The sequence below is a fragment of the Rutilus rutilus genome (assembly GCF_951802725.1).
Source record: "Rutilus rutilus genome assembly, chromosome: 22".
Classification (NCBI taxonomy): Eukaryota; Metazoa; Chordata; class Actinopteri; order Cypriniformes; family Leuciscidae; genus Rutilus; species Rutilus rutilus.
Genome location: NC_140227.1, coordinates 29,883,013 through 29,907,069, shown reverse-complemented (window position 1 = coordinate 29,907,069; position 24,057 = coordinate 29,883,013). Strand labels below are relative to the sequence as shown.

General features: G+C 38.8%; 1 protein-coding gene across 8 annotated transcripts in view; it reads right to left on the bottom strand.

The window, feature by feature from the left end:
• The window catches only part of kcnab2a (potassium voltage-gated channel subfamily A regulatory beta subunit 2a), a gene marked incomplete at its 5' end in the record, with an annotated part of 98,990 nt that overhangs the window by 48,561 nt on the left and 26,372 nt on the right, over positions 1 to 24,057 (bottom strand). For 4 of the 8 annotated variants that reach the window (XM_084396248.1, XM_084396245.1, XM_084396247.1 and 1 more), the window contains one exon: positions 12,791 to 12,962. In XM_084396248.1, the coding sequence (XP_084252374.1) occupies positions 12,791 to 12,867 (77 nt within the window). Of the gene's footprint in view, positions 1 to 2,718; positions 3,078 to 4,972; positions 5,034 to 10,388; positions 10,431 to 12,790; positions 12,963 to 24,057 lie in introns of those variants that run through there. The other 4 variants (XM_084396243.1, XM_084396244.1, XM_084396241.1 and 1 more) reach the window with 3 other exon arrangements.

Sequence of the window (24,057 nt, the reverse complement as noted above, 5' to 3'; positions counted from 1 at the left end):
GTCCATCTATCCCTCCATGCTTGAATTAGTGATGAGTGTGGTCGGAAATGCATGTTTCTGCCTGATCCGGGCGCAGCTTGCATTGAAAATCAAGGAATGATGGAAGATACTCCCCTCTGTTAATCTAATAAAATCATTTAAAGCACAAAATGGTTTCAAGAGAAGATTTACGCAAATGCAAATGCTGACTCAACTGGTCATTCAATACAGACACTAGTGTTGGCCGACACTCATAGTCAAATCCTCTTGCGTCAGCGTGTGAGATCACTGATACATGATATTATCTTCGGGGTGGGTGTGTGTGTGGGGGGGGGGGATTATTTATTGGATTATTAATTTATCTGTTTATTTACTCATTCACTTAATCAAGGGGAAGGGGAAAATTATGCACGTGAAATGTGAATCGTCGTTCATCATTTTGCGAGCAAAGATGACATTGTGATATAGAAATATGTCACGTCGCAATATTGGAAATGTTTCAGTTTTAAATCATGAAGGTGAGCCAGTGGACATCACACAAGCAATGTGCAAACTTTGTGCATTTCATTATGTAGCCTTATCCATTTTCTTGCGAGTGCCGTCAAGATTACTCTCTGGTGCTGCGAGACTCCGCCCACACACTGTTCTGATTGGATGTGGGTTTTGATTGATTTTTACGCATCGCGTCGTGTCTATATCAATCCTGCTGATCACTTTCTTTATTCCACTCCGCTCATGTTAATATTAAAATATTCGCCCAGGAACACTCAGGTAAGATGATGTAAAATTAGAACAGCTTTCTAGCTGTACCGTTTTGACTTCTTTGCTTGCAGTTTTGCCATTATTCTTGTGCACTGACTCATTCACGAAGCTGAACAGCCAATCAGAGTTCTCTCTCTCTCTCCAGCGATTCTACATGCTGAATCAGCCCAAACAAAACGGTGTCCAATTTGAGCCAACGGTGCGGAACACACCGGAAAAACTAAGTCGGCCGATGCTCAAAAACGGCCCATCAGAGAGAGCGCGACTGAATGATTTAAAATTTCTTGAATAAAATTGACAAGTCGTGCATATGATAAACTTTAGTAACGATGAAAATTCTGTCCCAAAACACAAGCAAAAGTCGTGCAGCTCGCTTGAACAGACGATGTGTTGATGTGAAGCCATGTGCGAATTTTGAAAGCGAGAGAGAAGACGCGGTAACGCAGAATCACTCTCACTAGTGTCTGTGAAATTATGTCTCACAAAGTTTTCAAATTACTAATTTGATCTGATAATCTGTGTGGATTAATTTGCTCATTCAACCAACAAGCTAATTCAATAAATGTTTGCGGGAATTTCCCACCTTTTAAGTGCGAAACCTGCAGGAATGAGTAAAGTTATGCATAATAAATAGCAATCATGTGCCAAAATTCGAGCCCTGAAGTCACTGCATTTCAGCCAAAAAGACACTGGCCTTGGAGGTGCAATAGAAATAATTGTGTTTTTTATCAATGGCACTAATTTTCATCAAGTTTATGTGCTCTATGACCCATTGTTTTTAATATGACGGGAGAACCAACATATGCCTTGTAATGCGAGCCCCGCTCTCAGAACTGATACCAGATCAGATGTTAACGGTCGGCTGAGCGAGCGTTACAGTAAAGCACAATAGACACGCTGACCGACTGCTGTCCCTGATACACAACACCAGACAGCTAAACACCAGCACATGACAACACTATCCATTGCATAACAACTCAACATATCATGCCAAAAGTACTGTTTTTACCTGATGCATGCATGAATACTGCAGCATCACTTGTCAATGATTCTGCATGAGTAAAAACTCAAAACACTGAAGTTTTTCTGCAACAGGGAGCTGACACAGATCCATGTAAATTTCCTAACCCGAAGCAAGGATGCTGAGAATCCATCAATCCCGTAATAGGGAAGACAATCTTGCCACATGCTGAGATGATGCTCTCTCTGGGCACTTTTTCCTCCTTTTTCCTCCACCTCGCCTCAGAGATTGATATGTCCTTCCCTCATTGTTGGGCAAATATGCCAGCGACCTAGTTGATGAAAATAAACCTTGGCTGCTCGCATTGAGATGGGCCACAGTCACCAAAGTCACAGAGTTCTGCTTTGGGCATTTTAGCATTAGGCAGTATGGCCAAAATCGACGCAGTAACTGTATACAAAATCTATTTGATAACTATATAATTTTTGCTAGAAATTCAAAAACCTTTATTAGAAACAAAAGCCAGGAATGCATTACAAATATGTTCCGAGCCATTTTGAGGCAGAAATAAAATTGCAAATATACCTGGCAACTAACTGAAATAAAGTAAGTTTGATGAAATACTAGAATTACTAAAACTAATTCAAATAAGTTAAACTAAAGCAAGCAAAATAGAAATATTCTGTTTCATAATTAGAAACAAAAACCCCACAACAGTAATGCATTACAAATATGTTCCAAGCCATTTCAAGGCTGTTGCAAGCTTGTGAACATACCATATACCATTTACCACACCAAGTTACAACGTTGCTGGGCAACCATAAACAGCCTACAAGTTTACCGTGTTTACACCGGACACAAGCAGAACAACTTCCTGAAACGAAACCGGTCCCATCAAGTGCCAAACAAAAAAAGAATCAGAAAAATAGCTCAAAACGCACTTCGATATGAAGCTACGCTGTCCGAATGACCACAAAGTCCAGTGGACGCAACGGCTTACGTTGTTTCTTTCTTACCTGTACTTCATGCCCGTCTGGTACGATACACACTCCTCCAGCGCCAGGCCATTCATCTTGAGGAAGTCTTCCATGTTCTTGATCTGGGCAGCGACTCTTTGCTCCCTGAGCCGCTGGAGTTCGGCCTGGTCCATCTGCCTCGGAGGCTGGTTCAGACCTTGGTCCGAGTGGTAGCGGCTTATGCCGCTCCGAATACTCTCGCTGTAGGACATGGACAACATCTTGCCTCCGCTGCTGCAACTACTGCTCTTACGCACGCCGCTCGCCCCCGCCGGTTTGGGGATCTGCAGGTTTTCGGAAGGGAGAGTGGATTTCCGGCGCCCAACGGTCCCCCCCGCATACCCACCACCCGCAAACATGATTACGCCCCGTCCCCTACCACCCCGCTCTCACACACTTTTCACAGACGCTCTCGCACCTGTCTGATTCTGCCACCAGTTACACACACTCATGCACACACACACACGCACCAAGCACAAGCGGGCTTGGGAAACTGGGACCAAGACTGAGCCGAGAGCTGGGTTGAGGCATCGCCTTAAATAGCACAGGTGAGGAGGGAACAAAACAGGTCTGTGCTATCAGTGGCAGAGAACTCTGGCCATGCGTCTTGTAATCAGAGACGGTCCCGCCTCTTTCCTGACCAATACAATGGCACAGGAGCAGGACTCAGGTGGGTTCAGGCAAGTGCTATGAGCCTCAGGTAAGAGGAAACACCAGAGGGCATACAAAACACACACATTAGGCACATGCAAGAAACCCATCAGTCTAGACTGCACATGCGATGTACAGACATGCATTGCAGGTCGTCTGGGAGGGAAGTGACACCATTCATGTGTATCCAGGGAAAGTGATTCACTGAAAACTTGTTATACTGCCAGGATGCAACAGCTCTGAATTATTTTGTTAATCTGTAATTCTACATTTTCAAGATTAGATCAATCATTCAAAAGCAATCAGCTAAAAAAAAAAAAAAAAAAATCCTGTTGATCTGTCTAAGAACCAATAAAAATGTACAAAATTCAAGTGGTTAATAAAAAGGGTTTTGAGCTTTTGGTGCTGTATGCAGCAACTACCAACAGGAGTAAAGACAGTTCTGAAGCTCATGTGATCAATCACCTGATTAAGTGTTGTTATTGTTAACTAAAACTAGAACTATTAAAATTGTTTTTGTTAATTGAAATAAAATGTAAATATAAGATGAAAAACTTAAATGAACATTAGAAATGTTGCCTTGGAAACTAACTGAATTAAAATAAGTTTAAGTTTAGGTACTAAAATGAATAAAACTCAAATAAAAACACATTTAAACCAAATAAGAATATGATTATATTTTTTTTAAATGACAAAGCACATAACAAAATTACTAAAACTTTAACAAAATTTTTAATGATAACTGAAAATATACAAATAAAAGCTAATTCTAAATATTTCTAAATATTATAATAGCAAGGAAAATAAGTGTGATACAGATACTGCAGTCAAGCAGTAACATCTGCTATCAGTCAAAAGTACAGACACTAGGCAAAATCCAAAGATTTAACTGCTGTCAGTGTGAACACAACTTGAACTGGGATAGGATAATGCCATTTAATACAAAAAATGTATACATGCACAATCATAATAAATAAATAATTGTAACGTATTGCATAATGTAATATTTTACATTTACATATATGCATTTGGCAGACGCTTTATCCAAAGCGACTTATATTGCATTTCAAGGTACACATTTACATTCTTATCGTTTCTTATCATTCTTACTATAATATAAAGTATATATATGTCAGATACCGTTTTTTTTGCCCCTTTGCAAAACTGTCTGCCACCAAAAACTAGCCAACATCTCCATAGTACACTGTGCAGAAGGTTCTTTATCATCAGCCTGTATTGATCCTATGAATCTTGACTGAATGATGTACAGTGCTGCAAACACCACTCAACTACTGCAGAGTGTTTCCATACGCAAAGAGCTTCACTCAAACAAACTGCAACTAAAAGAAACATCCTCTGGACTAAAAGACTACATCATCTAGTGGTACAGCTATTGCATGTACAACGCGTGATGCTACAATAACAGGTGTAGCCATTTGAAGCATAATGCAAAGGAAGGAACGGGATGAAAATTAAAGGGGTGCACCCATGCAGTCCCTGTTATTATACAGGACATCGTGCAGAATAACGCCTTAAAACACACCGAGACACATACACACAGGTGGGCAGTCGCACCAGAGACAGAATAAGCACAAAAACTTACCCGAGGTCTTGGAGATCGGCTCATGAACAAGACATATGAATGTCAATCTGCTCTTTTAAACTCAGCTGGAATCCAGCGGTCCACCCAAACTGGGTGTGTCTTACATGCCAGCATCTAAACTGATTAGTGAAGAAGAGAGCATCGCCCTCATCCTCCAACCCCCATCCCGCCTTTAACTCCAGCCGACTCCATGAAGGAAATCCATTTATGTCATTCGAGGGGGGAGCAATTTGTTTCTGCTAAACGCAGCAAATAATATCTGGTCTAAATTATTCAAAGAAGCTTTTGCACTAAAAGCTTTTGATTGTTGTTCCACATGTGATAATAGATAAAGGCATTTTAGTGCACTAATAATGCCTGTGTGAGCTTGTGGATCTTCAGGAAAACACAGACACAGCCGTATCAGTGTAAAATTCAAAATCAGCACCTTTTTTTTTTTTTAGCAAAAATGAATATGCCAGGTATAAATATTCAACATTAGACTTTACAGAAAAATAACTCATCCAAGAAACAAAATAAAAACATTAATGTCCAAATGGCTCTCCACTGACTAGATACCAAATGAAAAAACCTATACCAAAATGTATTTAAAATCTGTTTATTTAAGTATACTACAAATCAATTAACATATTTACTGACATATCGCTTGAGACTTACTGATATAAATATTATAATTAAACTTTATTTGGAGAACTTACTTATTGCACAATGCACATTTCTTAATATTAAGCCTAAAAATGTGTTTTAATATCACTATTAATAAGGATAGCATGATCACTGTAAATGAAAGATATTTAAAGTGCACTTGCAATAGTTCCACTTTAGCACAATCCAATATATTTAAGTATTAGTTGGACCTCAGCACTATTTCCGGATAACTAAAGTGCATCAAGTACAAAACAGACACAATAACAGACAAAAATGCATTTTTCTACAAAAAGTAAACGACCGTCAAACCACAATCATCACCGTTCACACATATGACAGCCACTTTAACCTACACATGAAACGATACTTGCACATCCATCTTTAATGGCCTAAATGAAAGTGAAAGAGAAGTTCAACAGCCAATGTTAAAACATTCATCCTGAAAATCAATGAAGCCCCCTTACCGGAAATCACCAATTCAATACTCACAAAGAGCTGGAGTATATATATATATATATTATATATATCAACTCTTTAACTAAATGAGTCTTCCACATTATATGCATATATATGCCAACGTACATCTTTTATTAGAAATGCAGTATTGTCTTTGCATTGATTTGGACTTTTAAGTAGACTATGTGTTTTTGTTTTTCTCACAGTTTCCAGAGAGGTAGTGCTATGCTCAGATTGCAGTGTTTAAAGGCTTTATAGAAAGGTTCTATACGTTAACATTACATATAGTTAATGCAATAACACTAAAAAACAAATCAACAATATTTTTCTTTTAAGTTAATTTTGGCATATACTAATGTTTTTTTTTTTTTTTTACATTTCAAGATGTATAAATGATCATCAACTAATAATGAACCTTGAATTAACCTAGATTAAAAAATGCTGTAGCTTATTCGTGCATTCAGATTGGTATTTTTCAGACCTCGAAACACTGCATTGAAGTCACTGCATTATGTGCTGCAATGAGGGGTGTGCCATTTAACAGGGAGGACTGCAGTAAATCCCACAGAGCAAACCGTTACAGCCAGTTTACTCACTGAATCTGTTAAAACACACTGCAATCTCAGTTCTCCAAGAACTAGTCACAATATTATCCTCACACAGTACTACTGTATGTGCGTGCTATGCACATGCTATACACATTTTTTTTTTTTTTTTAAAGACACAAAACATAACACAACACAACTAAAACCTACAAAAAAGTAACCATTAACACACTCCAATAATGACTGAAATTAGGTAATCTTCCTTTCCCATCACTCTATCTGTGTGTTAGGGTGAAACATGGTGATCAATTCCTGTCAAGCGGATCTGTGTGATGCGACGTTAAAAGACTTTGAGCTTAAAAGGACAAAAAATGTGAAAGGCTGTGAAATCAAAATTCAATAGAGTGCTCATTAGCCTCAGCGCTTCGGAGTCAGGGGTTTTAACAACCCATCAGCAAAACAACTCCTTTTTTCAACCCATAAAAATATGATCCCTCACTAAAACAGGAAGAAAAGTGCACTGCAGATGAGGGTGAAAGGGATGCGTTCAGTCTGATGGCTAAAAGCAGCTGCTGCATAAATGCTTTCAGGTGAGCTCATGCCATCAGCAGGGAGCGACTTCAAAAATCTACTCCGTTATTGTGTTTGTACAGCTTTTTCAGACCTCATAAAGGCCTGACAGTTATGTATACATACACCTCCATATCTGTTTTTAGAACAGTTTGCGTTCGAAGCATGCAAACTAAGTTAGTGATTTAGAGTGAAAATCTTAATACAAATCAAATAAGTGCAATGAATTTTGGCTCAGGGCTCAACACAGATGGCCCAGCGACAGTCAGTGCTTTGGGTGATTTCTCATACGTCACCATAAAACATGTTCGCTAATCATGTAAATGTGTTTTAATGCCTTTGGTATTCTTTGTTAGCCTGACGTCGTCATACTCAGATTCTGATGCTGCTCCATTGGGTTGTGATTAAGGGGCCGTGTTTCAACCGAACCAGGAAAGAAAATGCCTCTGCACTCAATTGGATAGACCTACAACCAATCAGAGCAACGGAGTGAGTGATGCATGTTCTTCATTCATCTTTCCGATCGACAAATGCCTTGATCGCGATTCTCTGTTCCTCTTTTAACATGAATGCGCTGTCGATATCTTATATAACAGACGCGATGGCGGAATCTACACATGATGTTACATAAACAAAGTTCGAGAGGAGCACGTTCAAATAATCAATCCAATCAACTTGTCAAGTCAAGTATATTTGTATAGCGCTTTTCACAATACAGATTGTATCAAAGCAGCTTCACAGTATTAAATTAAAATAATACAACAAGGTTTGTTTCTAGTGGAATTTATTGATTGATAAAATCAGATTAAATATCCCCATAATATCCCCAACTGAGCAAGCCAAAGGCAACAGTGGCAAGGAACCGAAAAACTCCATCAAGTGACCTAATGGTGTCCTAAAACTCCATCAGGTGACCCAATGGAGAGAAAAAAAAAAAAAACCTTGGGAGAACCCAGGCTCAGTCGGGGGCCAGTTCTCCTCTGGCGTTTATTAACTAGAGGCCGGATTGTAATTTGAACTGTAAGATTAAAAATATTCTATGAATGCCTGGCTGAAGAGATGCGACTTTAATCTAGTTTTAAACTGGGAGAGCGAGTCTGAGCAACGAACAGTATCAGGAAGGCTATTCCAGAGTTTTGGAGCTAAATGTGAAAATGCTCTCCCTCCTTTGGTGGTTCTGGATATCCTAGGTATGACCAAAAGCCTTGAATTTAGTGATCTTAAAGAGCGCGATGGATTATAGGGCGATAGAAGATCCGTTAAATAGACTGGAGCTAAGCCGTTTAGGGCTTTATAAGTCAGTAGCAATACCTTGTAATTAATACGGAACTTTATAGGTAACCAATGCAGTGATGATAAAATCGGTGTTATATGATCATATTTTCTTGATCATACATTCTGACTAGAATCTGAGTTTGACGACGTCAGGCTAACAAAGAATACCAAAGGCATAAAAACACATTTACATGATTAGCGAACATGTTTTATGGTGACGTATAAGAAATCACCCAAAGCACTGACTGTCGCTGGGCCAACTTGTCATCAAACAATTACCATGTCTGCACTATCAGCATGAGAGGAAGCATATATTTATTCACTCTGTCAACTCACCTAACATTCCTTGACAGTTTTCAGCATCCCTCCACTCACTCTCGGCCTGTTCTTCCACAGCCAGGAATACGGGGGGAGTACTTTGGGTTCGGGCCGAATACGAGCCCGGACTCGGACAGTACGTCAAATATGCATTTATTCTATCTGACTTATTTGTAAGTGTGAACTCGTGAAATCTCAATTCTCCAGCGGCAGTCATCTTTGTTGTAAAGGAATTCAACCCAAGCGCTCTTTGGTGACGTGGATGATTACGTTACTGTTGATCATCTGTCCATCATCGTATAAAGCCCGCCCTGACAATTTGATTGGTCCGAACAGCTTTTGTTCGGGCATAATAGCTCCACAACGGATCAAGTCCAGACCGAACTTCCCGACCCAAAACATTTTGTGGGCGGGGCTAAGTTCGGCTGGCATGCAGGCTAATTCTTTGTTGTACTGAATACGGTTGTAAATTCTGCTGATTTTACGGTAATTGTTTCTTGCTAGTTAACATTAGGTTTGGCAAATTGCAAGAATTACTAGGAAGAATTTATTAAAATTGGTTCAAGTGCATGAATTAATAGCTTTAAATGGAAAGCTGAATGATTCCCGGCTATAGTTATTTTATTATAACAAAAAAAAAAAAAAAGAATTATTTGCTTTAACCTGTTTTCTTTCTTTTTTTGGCAAACAAATGAATTTAAAAAAATCTAGTAATCAATATTCATTGCTGGCATATTTTAAAAAAAATTTTTTTGCTAAAAATAAAATAGTTCCTGAAAAAAATAAAACTTTAAGATGTTGCCACTGACAATATTCACAGAACATGTTCAACTAAAAAAATATTTTTATTATTGAACCTATAATAATTGCTCTGCCTGTAAAGTGCGCAGAATAAATAACCACACTCTACAAGTGTTGGTTAAGCCAAGACAATAAATAGAATATGTTTAAATAGAAAACACACACCGGCATAAATATCTAACCAAGTGTAAATTTGGGATGAAATATGATTCCTCGTATGAGATTACTGAACATTCACTGCTTCTCCGGGCTCGTGTTTGTCGTGCTTTGAGTTTCAGAAGTGTTCCGCAGCCAAGGAAACCTGAACTCCATGACTTACCTGCAACACTGTTTTAATTCTACATGGAGTGAAATTAAATCTAAGAGCTTTGTGTTAGGGACACTACTTAGTGAGCATTATTCTGACACACACCACTGTACTGTAGACTGGTATACAACTCAAACACACGCACAGATTACAAGTGAGATTAGGTGTTCTCACTGAATGTAAACTATCCCTTTTTACAAGTATACAACAATATTAAGCACCAGTTAGTCTCAATTCATCCCACTGTAATTCTACAATACATGTCGCATTTATTAGTGATCCGATGTTAAACATTACAAGCAAATAACGTTGCAGTCACGTGTACTTTGAATATTATTCCCTTACTCTTTCAAAAGTATGATGACAGAATCACACCGGTATCAGGAGCAGCTAAACTAAGAATGAACCCATGACTTGAAAGTGTTTTCCAAAACAGATGAAAACGAATGCAGTATCAGATGGCCATGGCTAATTAATCAGCAAACAAAAGAGGTACCTGTAAAACTGCAGCTGCCGTTTTGGGCTCCCATATCTCGCACTGAGGGCAGCATGAGAGAGAGAGAGAGAGAGAGAGAGAGAGAGAGAGACAAGACCGAAAGGAAAGCTTAGTCTTACAGGCAAAAGGGGAAAGAACAGTGAGAGGCCATTAAACAAACACGTGCACGTGCACATATACACAAGAGCAGTATCAGCTTTAGCAGTGACATATGAACATGAGCTCAGAGGTATAGATTCAACACTGATATAAAGAAAGAAATATGAAGAATTTAGTTCTAGAATGAAAGGAAATATGGCCAGACATCAAAAATAAGAACACCACAACATTAAAACACAATGCTATTTTTTTCTAAATAGCTATTAGGAAAAAATGCTATTATTTCTAAAACATTTTTTTTTTTTTTACTTTTTAGTCTAATAGTGAAACACGAGTAATATTTTTGCTCCATTTTCTAAAAGGGGATTTTATTTGTTTATGGGTATGTTTGCATACAGACGGCCTTAAAACTAACACATTTTTACAAAAAAAGAGACTATTTCTGTTTCTGAACTGTCACATTTAACATGTTCGCTAATCATATAGATGTGCTTTATGCCTTGCAAATGTAAACATTGTTTGTAAACATACAACACATTGTGCTGATTTTACGTTTTTTTTTTTCCTTACTAGTTAACATTAGGTTTCATCAAAATTCTAAGAATTATTGAGACGAATTAATACAAATTTGTAAATTAATAGCTGTTATGGAAAGCTGAACGATTATTGCAAACACTCTAAATTGGATTTTGATTATTTGATTAATTATTTTCAGCTAACAAACATTAAAAAGACTTTAAAGCTTTAAAGTTTAATGAATGCTTGAAATTACACTTGAGGTGGAAACAAACTTGCAGCGCCACCTGCTGTTCAAAACCAGAACAGCTGGCAAACCCTGAGGGGAATGAAAACACTAGGAGTCACAGAAGATCAGAGCAAATTCATCAGGAAGTTTCCAGCAATGGTGAAATGAAGTCAGGGCTCTGATTAAGTGGGATGCTGGGCATTATGCAAAGCACTTGACCACTCTCGCCCTTTTCTACTGGGAAGCCCAGCAGGACTGCAGCTTAAATCACTCGGTTTGCTAGATGAACATAATTAATTGCATATACACAGACCCTGCAGCAGGGATAAAGCAGATTTTGAATGGTCCAAATGCATCTTTCTAAAAATGATCACTGTAATACAACTAATGTGGCTGGTGACGTAAGATTATCCGTACTGCGGCAATATAAGAATTGACTTTGCAGTTCACATGATAGCATGTCTTAAACCTGTTATTCATAATCAATACGTGCTTTTGCAGTGCGGCTCATTTTCAGACTCTCATCTGCTCTCTAAAACTTTGAGCTAGGTCACACATGACGTGTGTATCTGTGTCACACTTCTCAGAGCGTCCCACACAGTCACACAGAGTTTCTGAGAGAGTCTGAAGCTCTGGTGGCTTGCAAATTCTCCTAAATAAAACCAAGTATAACTCTTTCAATTTTACGTACTTAAATAAACCTGATGAAGTGCAGAACGTTTGTTTAAATGATACCATCTAACCCAGGGAAACTTATTAGGCTAATTAAAGTCCAACACTGAACGGCCTTGGTCATGCTTTAAAGCCATGAAATGTACACTACTGGTCAAAGTATAGGGTCACATAAGTCGCTTTGGATAAAAGTGTCTGCTAAATGAATACATGTAAATGTAATGTAAATGTCATGGAGATTTGTTTTAAAAATAAATTAATACTTTTTATCCAGCCAGCAAAGATGCATATAATTTCTTAAAAGTGACAAAGACATTTATAATGTCACAAATGATTTATTTTTCAAATAACCATTGTTCTTTCAAACTTTCTATTCATAAAAGGATCCTGAAAAAAAAGACCAAAAAATATGAAGCAGCACAACTGTTTTCAACATTGATAATAATCAGAAATGTTTCTTTAGCATCAAATCATCATATTAGAATGATTTCTGAAGGATCATGTGACACTGAAGACTGGAGTAATGATGCTGAAAATTCAGCTTTGATCACTGGAATAAATTACATTTTGAAAATATTAAAACAAAACAGTCGGTTTAATTTGTAACAGTATTTTTTTTTACAGTTTTTACTGTATTTACAATCAAATAAATGCAGCCTTGATGAGCACAAAAGACATCTTTTAAAAACTTTTTTTTTTAATTCCTACAAACCCCAAACCTTTGACCAGTAGTGTAATTTGACAAAACTGTTATTCATCAAACACTGACTTTATGGTTTATGCAAAAAATAAATGAAAACACAAACGAGCATAAATTAATGATGCAACAGCACAATCAGAGCAGCTGTTTAGGTGTGAATGTGTGTGTGAGAGAGAGCATACAGACCTGTAGACCATGCCTGGGGAGCCTGTCTGTCTGAGAGAGAGGCGGGCGGGAGAGTCTGTGGTCGATTCGGGATACATGGGGAACGGGAGATTGGGGGGTGTGGCCAGGCTGCCAAGGGGTCTCTCTCTATCTCCTGTCAACCGACACGTCTGTCTCTCACCTTACAGGACCTCTGAAAAACACAAATGCAGATTGTTTCAGCACATACTGAGTGCATTAATATACAACATGAATCTGCACAGCACTGCAGTGCTGCAATTGCACTGTAAGAATGCATTAACACCACTAGAGGGCGATTCTGCACAACGGTAAATGGTGATGACGATGATGAGCAGAACATGGCCAATACACCAAAAGAAATTTGTTTGTGCAGCTAATCCATAATACAAAGAAATGATAGTGTCACACAATGCTGAGCTGCTGAATTTACTGCGCCAGAGCAAAATAAATCTTGAGTAATGAGGTTGTATGAAGATTGAACCAATGTAGATTGATTTAGGAAATTATGATTTATTTTTTAAATGATGGTCAAAAAGATTAATAAACTCCCAAGTTATCCCTAATTTGTCACTGAATCCACTAAAGCGAATAATGAACTAACATCCGACTCACTATAACTTCAAGTCATGGTAATTTTCATGAGAAATGTTATTGTATTATGCATACTTAAATCAGTACAATTACTGATTAGGTTGTTCATATAACAATCGTAGGCCTAGTTAAAGTTACACATTCACAAAACAAACAAAAACATAATAGTTACAAAACAGTGTTGTTTTGTTTAGTATGTTAAGACCACATAAGTGTTGATAATATACTACACACACATGGAAGTGAGATACATGGCTTACAGATAGTGTGAATGACAAGCTGCTTTCTGACACCCTTCTGTCCTGCCCTTGCTAGGTGTTCCTATTGCATTAAGAGTATGTACGCTATAGTGCAAGGCAGAAAGATAGTGACAGAGAGAGAGAGTCAGATAGATAATGGTTGTAAGACAGACACAAAAAGGGAACTAGGGCTGTATAAGGTAGAGAAGAGAGAAGTGAAAGTAATACCGGGAAAAAAGAAAGAAAGCTGACATTAATGTCAGAAGAGCTTTCTTGGCAACTGTCTCCTTCAAAAACCAGTTCATAAGACATGAGGCGTAAATAAACATACGCACGTTCATATGAAGTAAAACATGTAAACATAAGAGTCGTGTTACTGCGCATGTCCCCAAGGTATTTCTGAATTATACTAAGAAAAATGTCAGATTCAAGCATTTACATGCTTCATTTTTTTCCTGTTGATTGGTTTACATGCACTGTAAAAAATGACATGGTCAACTTTCCTAAATTATAGCCTATACTTTATTGAAATAATAATAAACAGCAAATACTTTTGGTTATATAGAGTGTCGTCAATAATTCTTGATAACATGATCATCTCTTCCTATTAAACATGACTGAACACCTGAAGATATGTTGACAGATACAGTACAACTTACTGAAACGTATTATTTCTTGAGTATCTTCCTCCGCACAGGGACAGGCAGGTAGGAGGGCGAAATGCACGGTTTCCAAACTGGAGGAGTTTATTGGCCCTTATGAGGTTCTAACGAACACCTTTGCATTTAACACACACACACACACACACACACACACACACCACACACACACACACCACACACACACACACCACACACACACACACACACACACACACACACACACACACACACACACACACACACACACACACACACACACACACACACACACACACACACACACACACACACACACACACACACACACAAGCATTCTTTACAGCCACCTCTCATTTCAGCACTTATTACTCTTAAGCCCTATTCTGACGGGATTAGCTGTACAAGGGTAGATGGAGTAATGTAATTTCACCACAGGACGTCTGTAACATTAATGGCCAATTCGCACGGGATAAGATATCGCAGTAAAACTAGCAGAAGTGCGAGAGTAACTCGATTTCGACTCGCCGTCACTCCTGTCGTCATGTGCGTATTACGTTACCACCTGATATCACATTGCGCAAACACATAACCTATATTTATATATATATAAAACAGTTATGTCCGGTCGAACGATGTATTAATTAACTTCAGATTGGATTGTGTTGCTAATAGGCACTTACCTAACGCTAAAAGATGTTTCGTGCCTCTAACAAGCGCTTTCTGATCTGAATGGTGTGTGGAAAACACTTGAGTTTTGCCACAGACTCGTCCCAGCGTCTAGAACGCAACTGAATGCTTTCTCAAGCGTCTCCGTACTTGAAAAACTGCGGAAAACTACTTTTAAACAGGAAATGATGAAATATTTACGTACATATTTACAGCGGGTCTATTCGCACGGGATTAGGATTACCTGAGGTCATTTTTCCGGACCTTTTTACTTAAAGTAAAAGTCGCCGTAATCTTTACTGACATTGTCCGTCATGATCACTGAGATGCACATTCGGACGGGACTAAAATCACAGAGAAGCTCTGGTAATTATTACTTCACCCCACCTCTCCATGTTAAACTAGTCCCGTCCGAATAGGGCTTAACACGAGTGCTGAAGGACACGGTAAAGAACACATTATTGTACTGCTTATCAAGGTGACTGTCCCTCCCATCTATCTCCACATACATGCGCTCTGACACCAGGAATAAGGTCTTTCCATTTCCCATTTTACGCTGCCTGCCCACCTCTTTCCATCACGCTAAGCGGGAAACGCTGGATGGATGTGTCCCGTGAGAGAAGGGCACTGTATAGAGAAGCTGGGGTCACACATCAGAGGAGTAACTGCGAGGAGGAGAAGCACAAGGTGACCGTAACAGTTAGTCCTCTTTAGCCCAGGCTGACAAAGTGCTCATGTTGCAAATAATGTGGTTCAGATGGGCTATAAATAGATCACCTTCAATGTGATACTAAGCTTTATATTAGCGATCCACCAATATGAAATTTCTAAGCTGATACCGATAGTTTGTTTTTTTCTTACGGAAAGAAATTTCTCCCAAATAATGCTGCAAACTATACAGAGAACCCTCTCATTTGGTACACTATAATATTGGTTGCAATTAACAACAGAGGCATTATATTAATCTGCTATTTATTTTCAGATATAATAATTACACCTGAAGGGCCCTATCTTGCACCCAGCGCAATTGACTTTGTACACCAACGCATGTATCATTCCTATTTTGCACCCGGCTTTTCCCTCCACAGACGCACGTCGGTAAATTAGGGAATGAACTTGCGCTCCCGGGGGGCGGTTCAGCGAAAAGAGGAGGCGTGTTCCGGCGCAAACGTTCCCTGGTGCTATTTTGCAGTTTCAGAAAACAATTCCGCCACAGACCAGGAAAAACCTAGTCTAAAGTCAGTGGTGCGTTATTCAGATGCTATTTTAAGGGCGCATGCTTGGCCATAATGTAGCGTGTGCACAACGCACATACACTTTGCTTCTCTCATCTACACAGACGCAGCAGTTGCCATTTTTGCAAACCATACATAATTACAAGGGAAATATTACCACACGAGGGAAATCAGTGCGGTGTCCATGAAGATGTAAAAAAAAATAGGCATAAATCTAGCTTACACATGTACCCAAATTATTATACGCCAGTTAAACCGAAGCTAATTTGGATTAACAATGTCACTTCTCTGTCTTTTACGGCAAAGTTACTTGCGTTTCGCGTTTGATACTTGCGTTTCACATCGTTAAAATAGGGCCCTAAATGTTTGTATACAACTCTGTTGCACATATAAGGTAGTTTTCATAAGCACTTGACTTCATGGCAAATTTATTTAAACATACATATATAATTAACAGTAAATAATCTCCTTTTTATAGCTAACTAACAAACTGTGAACATCGGATGACTTTCCTAAGGTAAATGCAATGTTAAGTGACGTTGTTCACAAGCTGTTTTATTGACATCTTTCCACAGTTGAAACACTGATTGAGAGAATACATGAGACTTTTCAACATAACTTCTGATATTCATGCATCCCTAATATTCATCGCTCCTAAAAACAGCTGAAAGTGCCAAAAAGCTTTAAACAGTTAAAATGCAACACAATTATTTTAAGGGGGGACAATGCTGCTTTATGGCACCCCATGGATTTTGTAAGACATTTATTTATACATAAGGGCACATCCATCATGCTTGAGCACCAATTGGAATTTTTTAAAGGTCTGATGTCCAGAAAATGTTTATTCTGCTCATTGTGAACTGTCAAAGTTATGGTAACATTACTAGATAGAGGAAGAAATGGTAGAGAGAGGATAAAAAGGAAAATAAATAAATAAACATCATAAACTATGCTCTGTTATTTCATGTGTTATAATTCAGAAGACATTTAAACTGCATTTTAGGATTCAAAAATCTTAGTATAAAGCATTGCTTCTAACATCTTTAGTTCTTTGAATCAATAGTGATAAAAAGTACTGATCAAACCTTTTATGTAAGAATGAGAAAAAAATGCTGTAGCTTCTGTTGGCAGCTCATTATTGCTAAAGTGATACAGTAACCCGGCTGCTGGTATCGTGAGAGCTGGAATACTGCAGTGCTGCGGAAAGAGAGCAGACTCAGGCTTTGAAAGTTGCAGCATAGCTTGTGTTCAGATTTACTGTTCTGACGGTCAAACCAAAGCAAGGTGCACTCAGCGGACTACAGCAACTGGGAGTTTTACACAGGGGAACACAAAGTGACTCTCTCCACTTCCACATATAACTGCATGAATGAGGAGAGAGAGAATGAGAGAAATGTGGGGAAGTTATTAGTGTACTTGATGGAGAACAGGGGTGCCATGATGACATGCTAGATTCGGAGTATGAAGGACACTTTTGACTATGGATGAGGTGCATGGTGCTTTAATGAACAAAGAGAGTGAGTGCGTGTGTGTGTATGTGTGTGTGTCTGAGTGTGAGAGTTTGTGAGTGTGCGTCTGTGAGTGTGAGAGTTTGTCAGTGTGTGCGTTTGTGAGTGAGAGTTTGTGAGTGTGTGCGTTTGTGAGTGAGAGTTTGTGAGTGTGTGCGTTTGTGAGTGCGAGTTTGTGAGTGTGTGTGCGTCTGTGAGTGTGTGCGTCTGTGAGTGTGAGAGTCTGTGAGTGTGTGCGTTTGTGAGTGTGTGCGTTTGTGAGTGTGTGTCTGTGAGTGTGTGCGCCTGTGAGTGTGAGAGTTTGTGAGTGTGTGCGTCTGTGAGTGTGAGAGTTTGTGAGTGTGTGCGTCTGTGAGTGTGAGAGTTTGTCAGTGTGTGCGTCTGTGAGTGTGAGAGTTTGTCAGTGTGTGCGTCTGTGAGTGAGAGTTTGTGAGTGTGTGCGTTTGTGAGTGAGAGTTTGTGAGTGTGTGCGTTTGTGAGTGTGTGTGCGTCTGTGAGTGTGTGCGTCTGTGAGTGTGAGAGTCTGTGAGTGTGTGCGTTTGTGAGTGTGTGCGTTTGTGAGTGTGTGTCTGTGAGTGTGTGCGCCTGTGAGTGTGAGAGTTTGTGAGTGTGTGCGTCTGTGAGTGTGTGCGTCTGTGAGTGTGAGAGTTTGTGAGTGTGTGCGTCTGTGAGTGTGAGTTTGTGAGTGTGTGCGTCTGTGAGTGTGTGCGTCTGTGAGTGTGAGAGTTTGTGAGTGTGTGCGTTTGTGAGTGTGTGCGTTTGTGAGTGTGTGTCTGTGAGTGTGTGCGCCTGTGAGTGTGAGAGTTTGTGAGTGTGTGCGTCTGTGAGTGTGTGCGTCTGTGAGTGTGAGAGTTTGTGAGTGTGTGCGTCTGTGAGTGTGAGTTTGTGAGTGTGTGCGTCTGTGAGTGTGTGCGTCTGTGAGTATGAGAGTTTGAGTGTGTGCGTTTGTGAGTGTGTGTCTGTGAGTGTGTGCGCCTGTGAGTGTGAGAGTTTGTGAGTGTGTGCGTCTGTGAGTGTGTGCGTCTGTGAGTGTGAGAGTTTGTGAGTGTGTGCGTCTGTGAGTGTGAGCGTCTGTGAGTGTGAGAGTTTGTGAGTGTGTGCGTCTGTGAGTGTGAGAGTTTGAGTGTGTGCATCTGTGAGTGTGAGAGTTTGTGAGTGTGTGCGTCGGTGAGTGTGTGCATCTGTGAGTGTGTGCGTCTGTGAGTGTGTGCGTCTGTGTGTCTGCATCTGTGAGTGTGAGAGTTTGTGAGTATGAGTTTGTGAGTGTGTGCATCTGTGAGTGTGAGAGTTTGTGAGTGTGTGCGTCTGTGAGTGTGAGAGTTTGAGTGTGTGCATCTGTGAGTGTGAGAGTTTGTGAGTGTGTGCGTCTGTGAGTGTAGTGTAGAAAACAAGTTCTGACGTTCAAACAAATCCTGTAAAGTTTTCTGATTTGTATTTTTCTTTATTTTTTATGAATGATTTATTGTTCTGACAGCTCAGGTCCCTTTAAACAAAAATATACATCTTTTTGTGCACTTTTTAAAAAAAAGCCTATATATTTGGCAGATGTAAAGCATACATGTGTATGTTTTTTGTGTTAGTTCATTTTTATTTATTTATTATTACTTTAACAGCTCAGGTTAATACTATGTTCAAGGAGCATTTTTTGCACTGTGAATTTGCACTGTCAGTTCTGTTTTTGAATAAAGGGTTGGAAATTAATGCTTTTTTGTTCATCGTTTAATGTGAAATAGACTGCATTCACGGACATGTGTATGATTAGATTTGGACGTACAGTGAACCTAAAGTTAATAGAGTGCTGAAGTAGTGTTTTTTGCATGAGAACAGATCCAGTACGGCACATGACTGCAAAGGTCAGCTGACTCAGCATGCATGCAACAGCCTGATCGCTGTTCTCCATGTTGAGACACACGAAGGGTGTGCCAGACGAAAGAAAGGTCACCAGCAGAACTCCTGCTTTGATGGAGAAGTGGTCCCAGCAGTGTGGATGACACAATCACCAGAGGGACTCCTTCCGTATTTAGGGGAATAGGAATTGTTAGAGCAAAACAGTGTGACGGTTGTCACCATAGAAGTGCCAAACAAACTGAGTACTGGTGTCACCTACATAACTTCCCTGCAGGGCTCTGGGAAAATGTCCAACACTGTAATGCAGGTATACTACAGTGGGACATTTCTTTTTATAAAAAAAGAAAAAGTTTACAGGAATTTTTTTTTGTGCATGCATACATATAACAAATGCATGCATATGCACACACACACACACACACACACACACTAGGGCTGGGTATCGTTCAAATTTTTTTGCTACCGATACCTTGACTTCGATACCGGTTCCTGAACAATACTTTTTTCTATACCAATTTTATGAAATCCTTTACTGATTTCTAGGGATGCACCGAATATTCGGCCACCGAAAATTTTCGGCCGAAAATGGCCCAAAAGTGCATTTTCGGTTTTCGGCCGAAATACTTTTATCACCGAAACAATACGGCCGAAATGTTGTGATGACGCAAACAGCAGACACCGCGACCTGCACGTGCTTGTCTGAAGCAACATATCTGCGGTGTGGACGTATTTCAATATATCTGAGAGTGACCCACGGACAGCGATTTTCAAAACACAGACATCCCAAGTCTTCCGGAAGTTCCGGGAGTCTCCCGCGTATTGATAGCGGCTCCCTGATGCCCGCAAATTAGTTTAAATCTCCCGGAATCGCGAGCGAGCATGAGCGCGCATACGTAGCGCGCGCGGCAAAGAGAGGGAGTGAGAGACCTTGTGTGTGTGTGCAGAGCAGCCGTCATTTCTCAGAGGTGTGTTTACCTTAGCTGTTTATGATTTTTGCAACTCACGTGCATGAGCATATAGGTGCAGATATTATTATGGGCTATGGCAGTATTGACCTAAATGCAGTTTGTTTTTATGAGATAACATTTCATTTTTAAACCTTTCTGCAGGCCAGTAGGCTTTTACATTATTATTTAATGTACACATGAGTGGGGTCTAGTTAAACATTTAATTTTATACTTTGCAATGTGCTAAATAAATATTTGCATAAAATTTTAATTGATTTATTCTTTGAAACTTTAATATTAATTTATGCAATTGCAATGCCTTGATTTTAGTAAAGTTATAGTCAAGTTATAGTTATAAAGTCATAGCCATAAATGCAATCGTACTAATAATTGGCATAATTTCTTTCGGTGTTTCGGTTTTCGGTTTTCGGCCTTGGTTTCCTCTTTTTCGGTTTTCGGTTTCGGCCAAGAATTTTCATTTCGGTGCATCCCTACTGATTTCATGTAATATTCAAATTTTCTGAGATTTTGAATTTGGGGTTTTCATAAGCTGTAAGTCAGAATCAACAAAATTATAACTTTTGCACGATATTATAATTTTTCGAGTCTCACCTGTATATATCCTAATTATTTAACAACATGTATTCTTTACTTCAATGAGCTCATTGTTTCTGTCTTAAATTAATACATTGTTTAAATTAATAAACTGTTAGCTACCTGTGTGATTTGTATATGTACATTTCTGAAATGCATTACTTGCACAAACCTCTGATAACAGATCACTGTAAATTGTCACGTAGACACGCATTTTCTGTAAAGCTGCTTGGAAACGATATGTATTGTGAAAAGCGCTATACAAATAAATGTGAATTGAACTGAATATAGGCTAATTGGGGGCGGGATATAATAATTCATTACATTTATATAGCGCTTTTCTTGGCACTCAAAGCGCTTTACATAGAAGGGGGGAATCTCCTCAACCACCACCAATGTGCAGCATCCACTTGGATGATGCGACGGCAGCCATATTGCGCCAGAACGCCCACCACACACCAGCTTACTGGTGGAAAGGAGACAGAGTGATGAAGCCAATCAGTATATGGGGATGATTAGGAGGCCATGATGGACAGAGGCCACTGGGCAAATTTGGCCAGGATGCCGGGGTTACACCCCTACTCTTTCGAAAGACATCCTGGGATTTTTAATGACCACAGAGAGTCAGGACCTCGGTTTTACGTCTCATCCGAAGGATGATATATGCCTCGCGCTCAGCACACATAAAGCTTGCCGCAAAGCACAGGTAAAAGTAAGCCTAATGATTATGAATGTGTCGAGAAAAAAATAGCAAGGAGACATTTCAAGCTTTTATTGCCATTTTTCTCATGTTTCAGTTTCGGTTCATTTGTGACACAATCCAATTCTTCTTGCAGTCGAAGACGGAGCAACTTTCTGCTCGTAAGTTTATTCCGTGCACTGTCAAGTGCTTCATCAGATTTGTCGTGTTGCCGGTCTTGTCAGCAATCAATTCGTGACTGAAACTGGTTAAATGTGCGCTTTATGAGATATAATAAACGTATTATATCTCGTTTAATCGCTCAATCAGTGTTTCAACGGCGGAAAGACATCAGTAAAACAGCTTGTAAACAATATCCCACGTAGCATTTCACTTACCTCAGGCAAATGTCCACAGCTTGTTAGTCAGCTGGAAAAAATTTAACTCTTTCGCTAAATATATACACTATATTAGCCTATATATTAATTAGATTTTACTTAACCTGTTAGTATTGTCTTGATTATTTAATGCATGTTAATGATTATTTACAGCCAGTGTGTAAATTATTCTATTTCAACAAGGAATTGGAGCAAAAAGCATTAAATTTAGAAGTTAATGCAAAAACTGCCATATGTGCAGATTACATGTTTGCATACAATTTGTTATTTGAGTGTTGATTATTATATCTAAAAATAAATAGCAACTTAATTTAGGCTAATAGTTTTGGCTCTGTTGTTAACCTTTAATATTATAATGTGTAACAGCTAACAGCTCCCTATATATTTTACAGCATTAGCAGAGATTTTTCTTTATCCTTAAGAAACTTAATTATTCAGTAATTGTTCAGTAAACCACTGTTTAATATATTTATTTTTTTAAATGTTTTTTTTTTAGCTTAGATAGATATAGATTTTTTTAATTTGTTTCCACCGTAGCTTCATATTTACGCTTTGAAATTCTCTTTGAATGCATTACTGTAAACATTTTACAAAGAAAAGGACGAGTCAAAATTCTTCTACATTAACTGACACAGAACATGCCTTTAATAAAGTGGATTTTTACGTCCTTGAACATAAACCATTGTTAATGCCCTCTCCAACTTAAGACAAGTCCCATAGTGCCTTTGAATCACTTCACTGAAAGGTCTGTGTGACACAAACATCTAATCTATGTTGATTTCATCCTGCAGCAGACAGTGACGGCTGGCCTCCAAACAGATGTCCAGATACTGGTCCCTAAAGGCGATGCCGTATAAAGCTCTCCTAATCCATAAATAGCCCTTTTTATGGTCTCAGTCTATCTTATCTGACTACGCTGGAGACAGAGGTGACCTCGCAATTGCCTCTGACTTTCATCTTGAGACTGAGCAACCATTGAGCAAGGTTGGTACCTAAGAACCAGTTTCATTTGTTATAAAAACAACCGTTTTTTTGACCATCTACATTCTTCTGTAAATGCTAATATAAATGTGACCCTGGATCACAAAGCCAGTCACGAGTCGCACGGGTTTGTGGCAATAGCCAACATTACACTGTATGGGTCAAAATTATCGATTTTTCTTTTATGCCAAAAATCATTAGGATATTAAGTAAAGATCATGTTCCATGAGGATATTTTGTAAATTTCCTACCGTAAATATATAAAACATTTATTTCTGTGAGTGAATGCTGCACAATCGTGAACATAAATGCAAAACTTTAAAGGTGACTGTCTCAATGTTTCAATGTTTTTGCACCCTCAGATTCCAGATTTTCAAATAGTTGAATCTCGGACAAATATTGTCCTATCCTAACAAACCATACATCAATGGAAATCTTATTTATTCAGCTTTCGGATGATGTATACATCTCAATTTCAAAAAATGTACCCATGTGACTGGTTTTGTGGTCCAGGGTCACAAATGATTGTGATAACAGAGAAAAATTGGGCACAAAACAACACTGTCCCTGCTGATTGCATACACCAAGCATAAATCTTGTCATACAACTTGCAAACAAATAATAATTCTGAAACAGTAAATTGGTCAAAAGACTCAAAAATCTAAACTCACTCTTGACTTATTCACTGGACTGCTTATGATTACTTTTATGTTCAGGTAAAAAAACATTCACGTTTTATGTTACATCCGAAAGACTTGAATATACTGTCATTTATTAAATAATAAATGACAGTTTATTTACAAAAACAAAATATAGCTGCCAAAAAAACTAAGAACTACATTATGTATGATAAAAAAAAAAAAAATCAATTACTTTTCAACCACGAACATAATAATTAAAGGAAAAATCCCCAAATTCCTTATAATTCCCATTACTATAC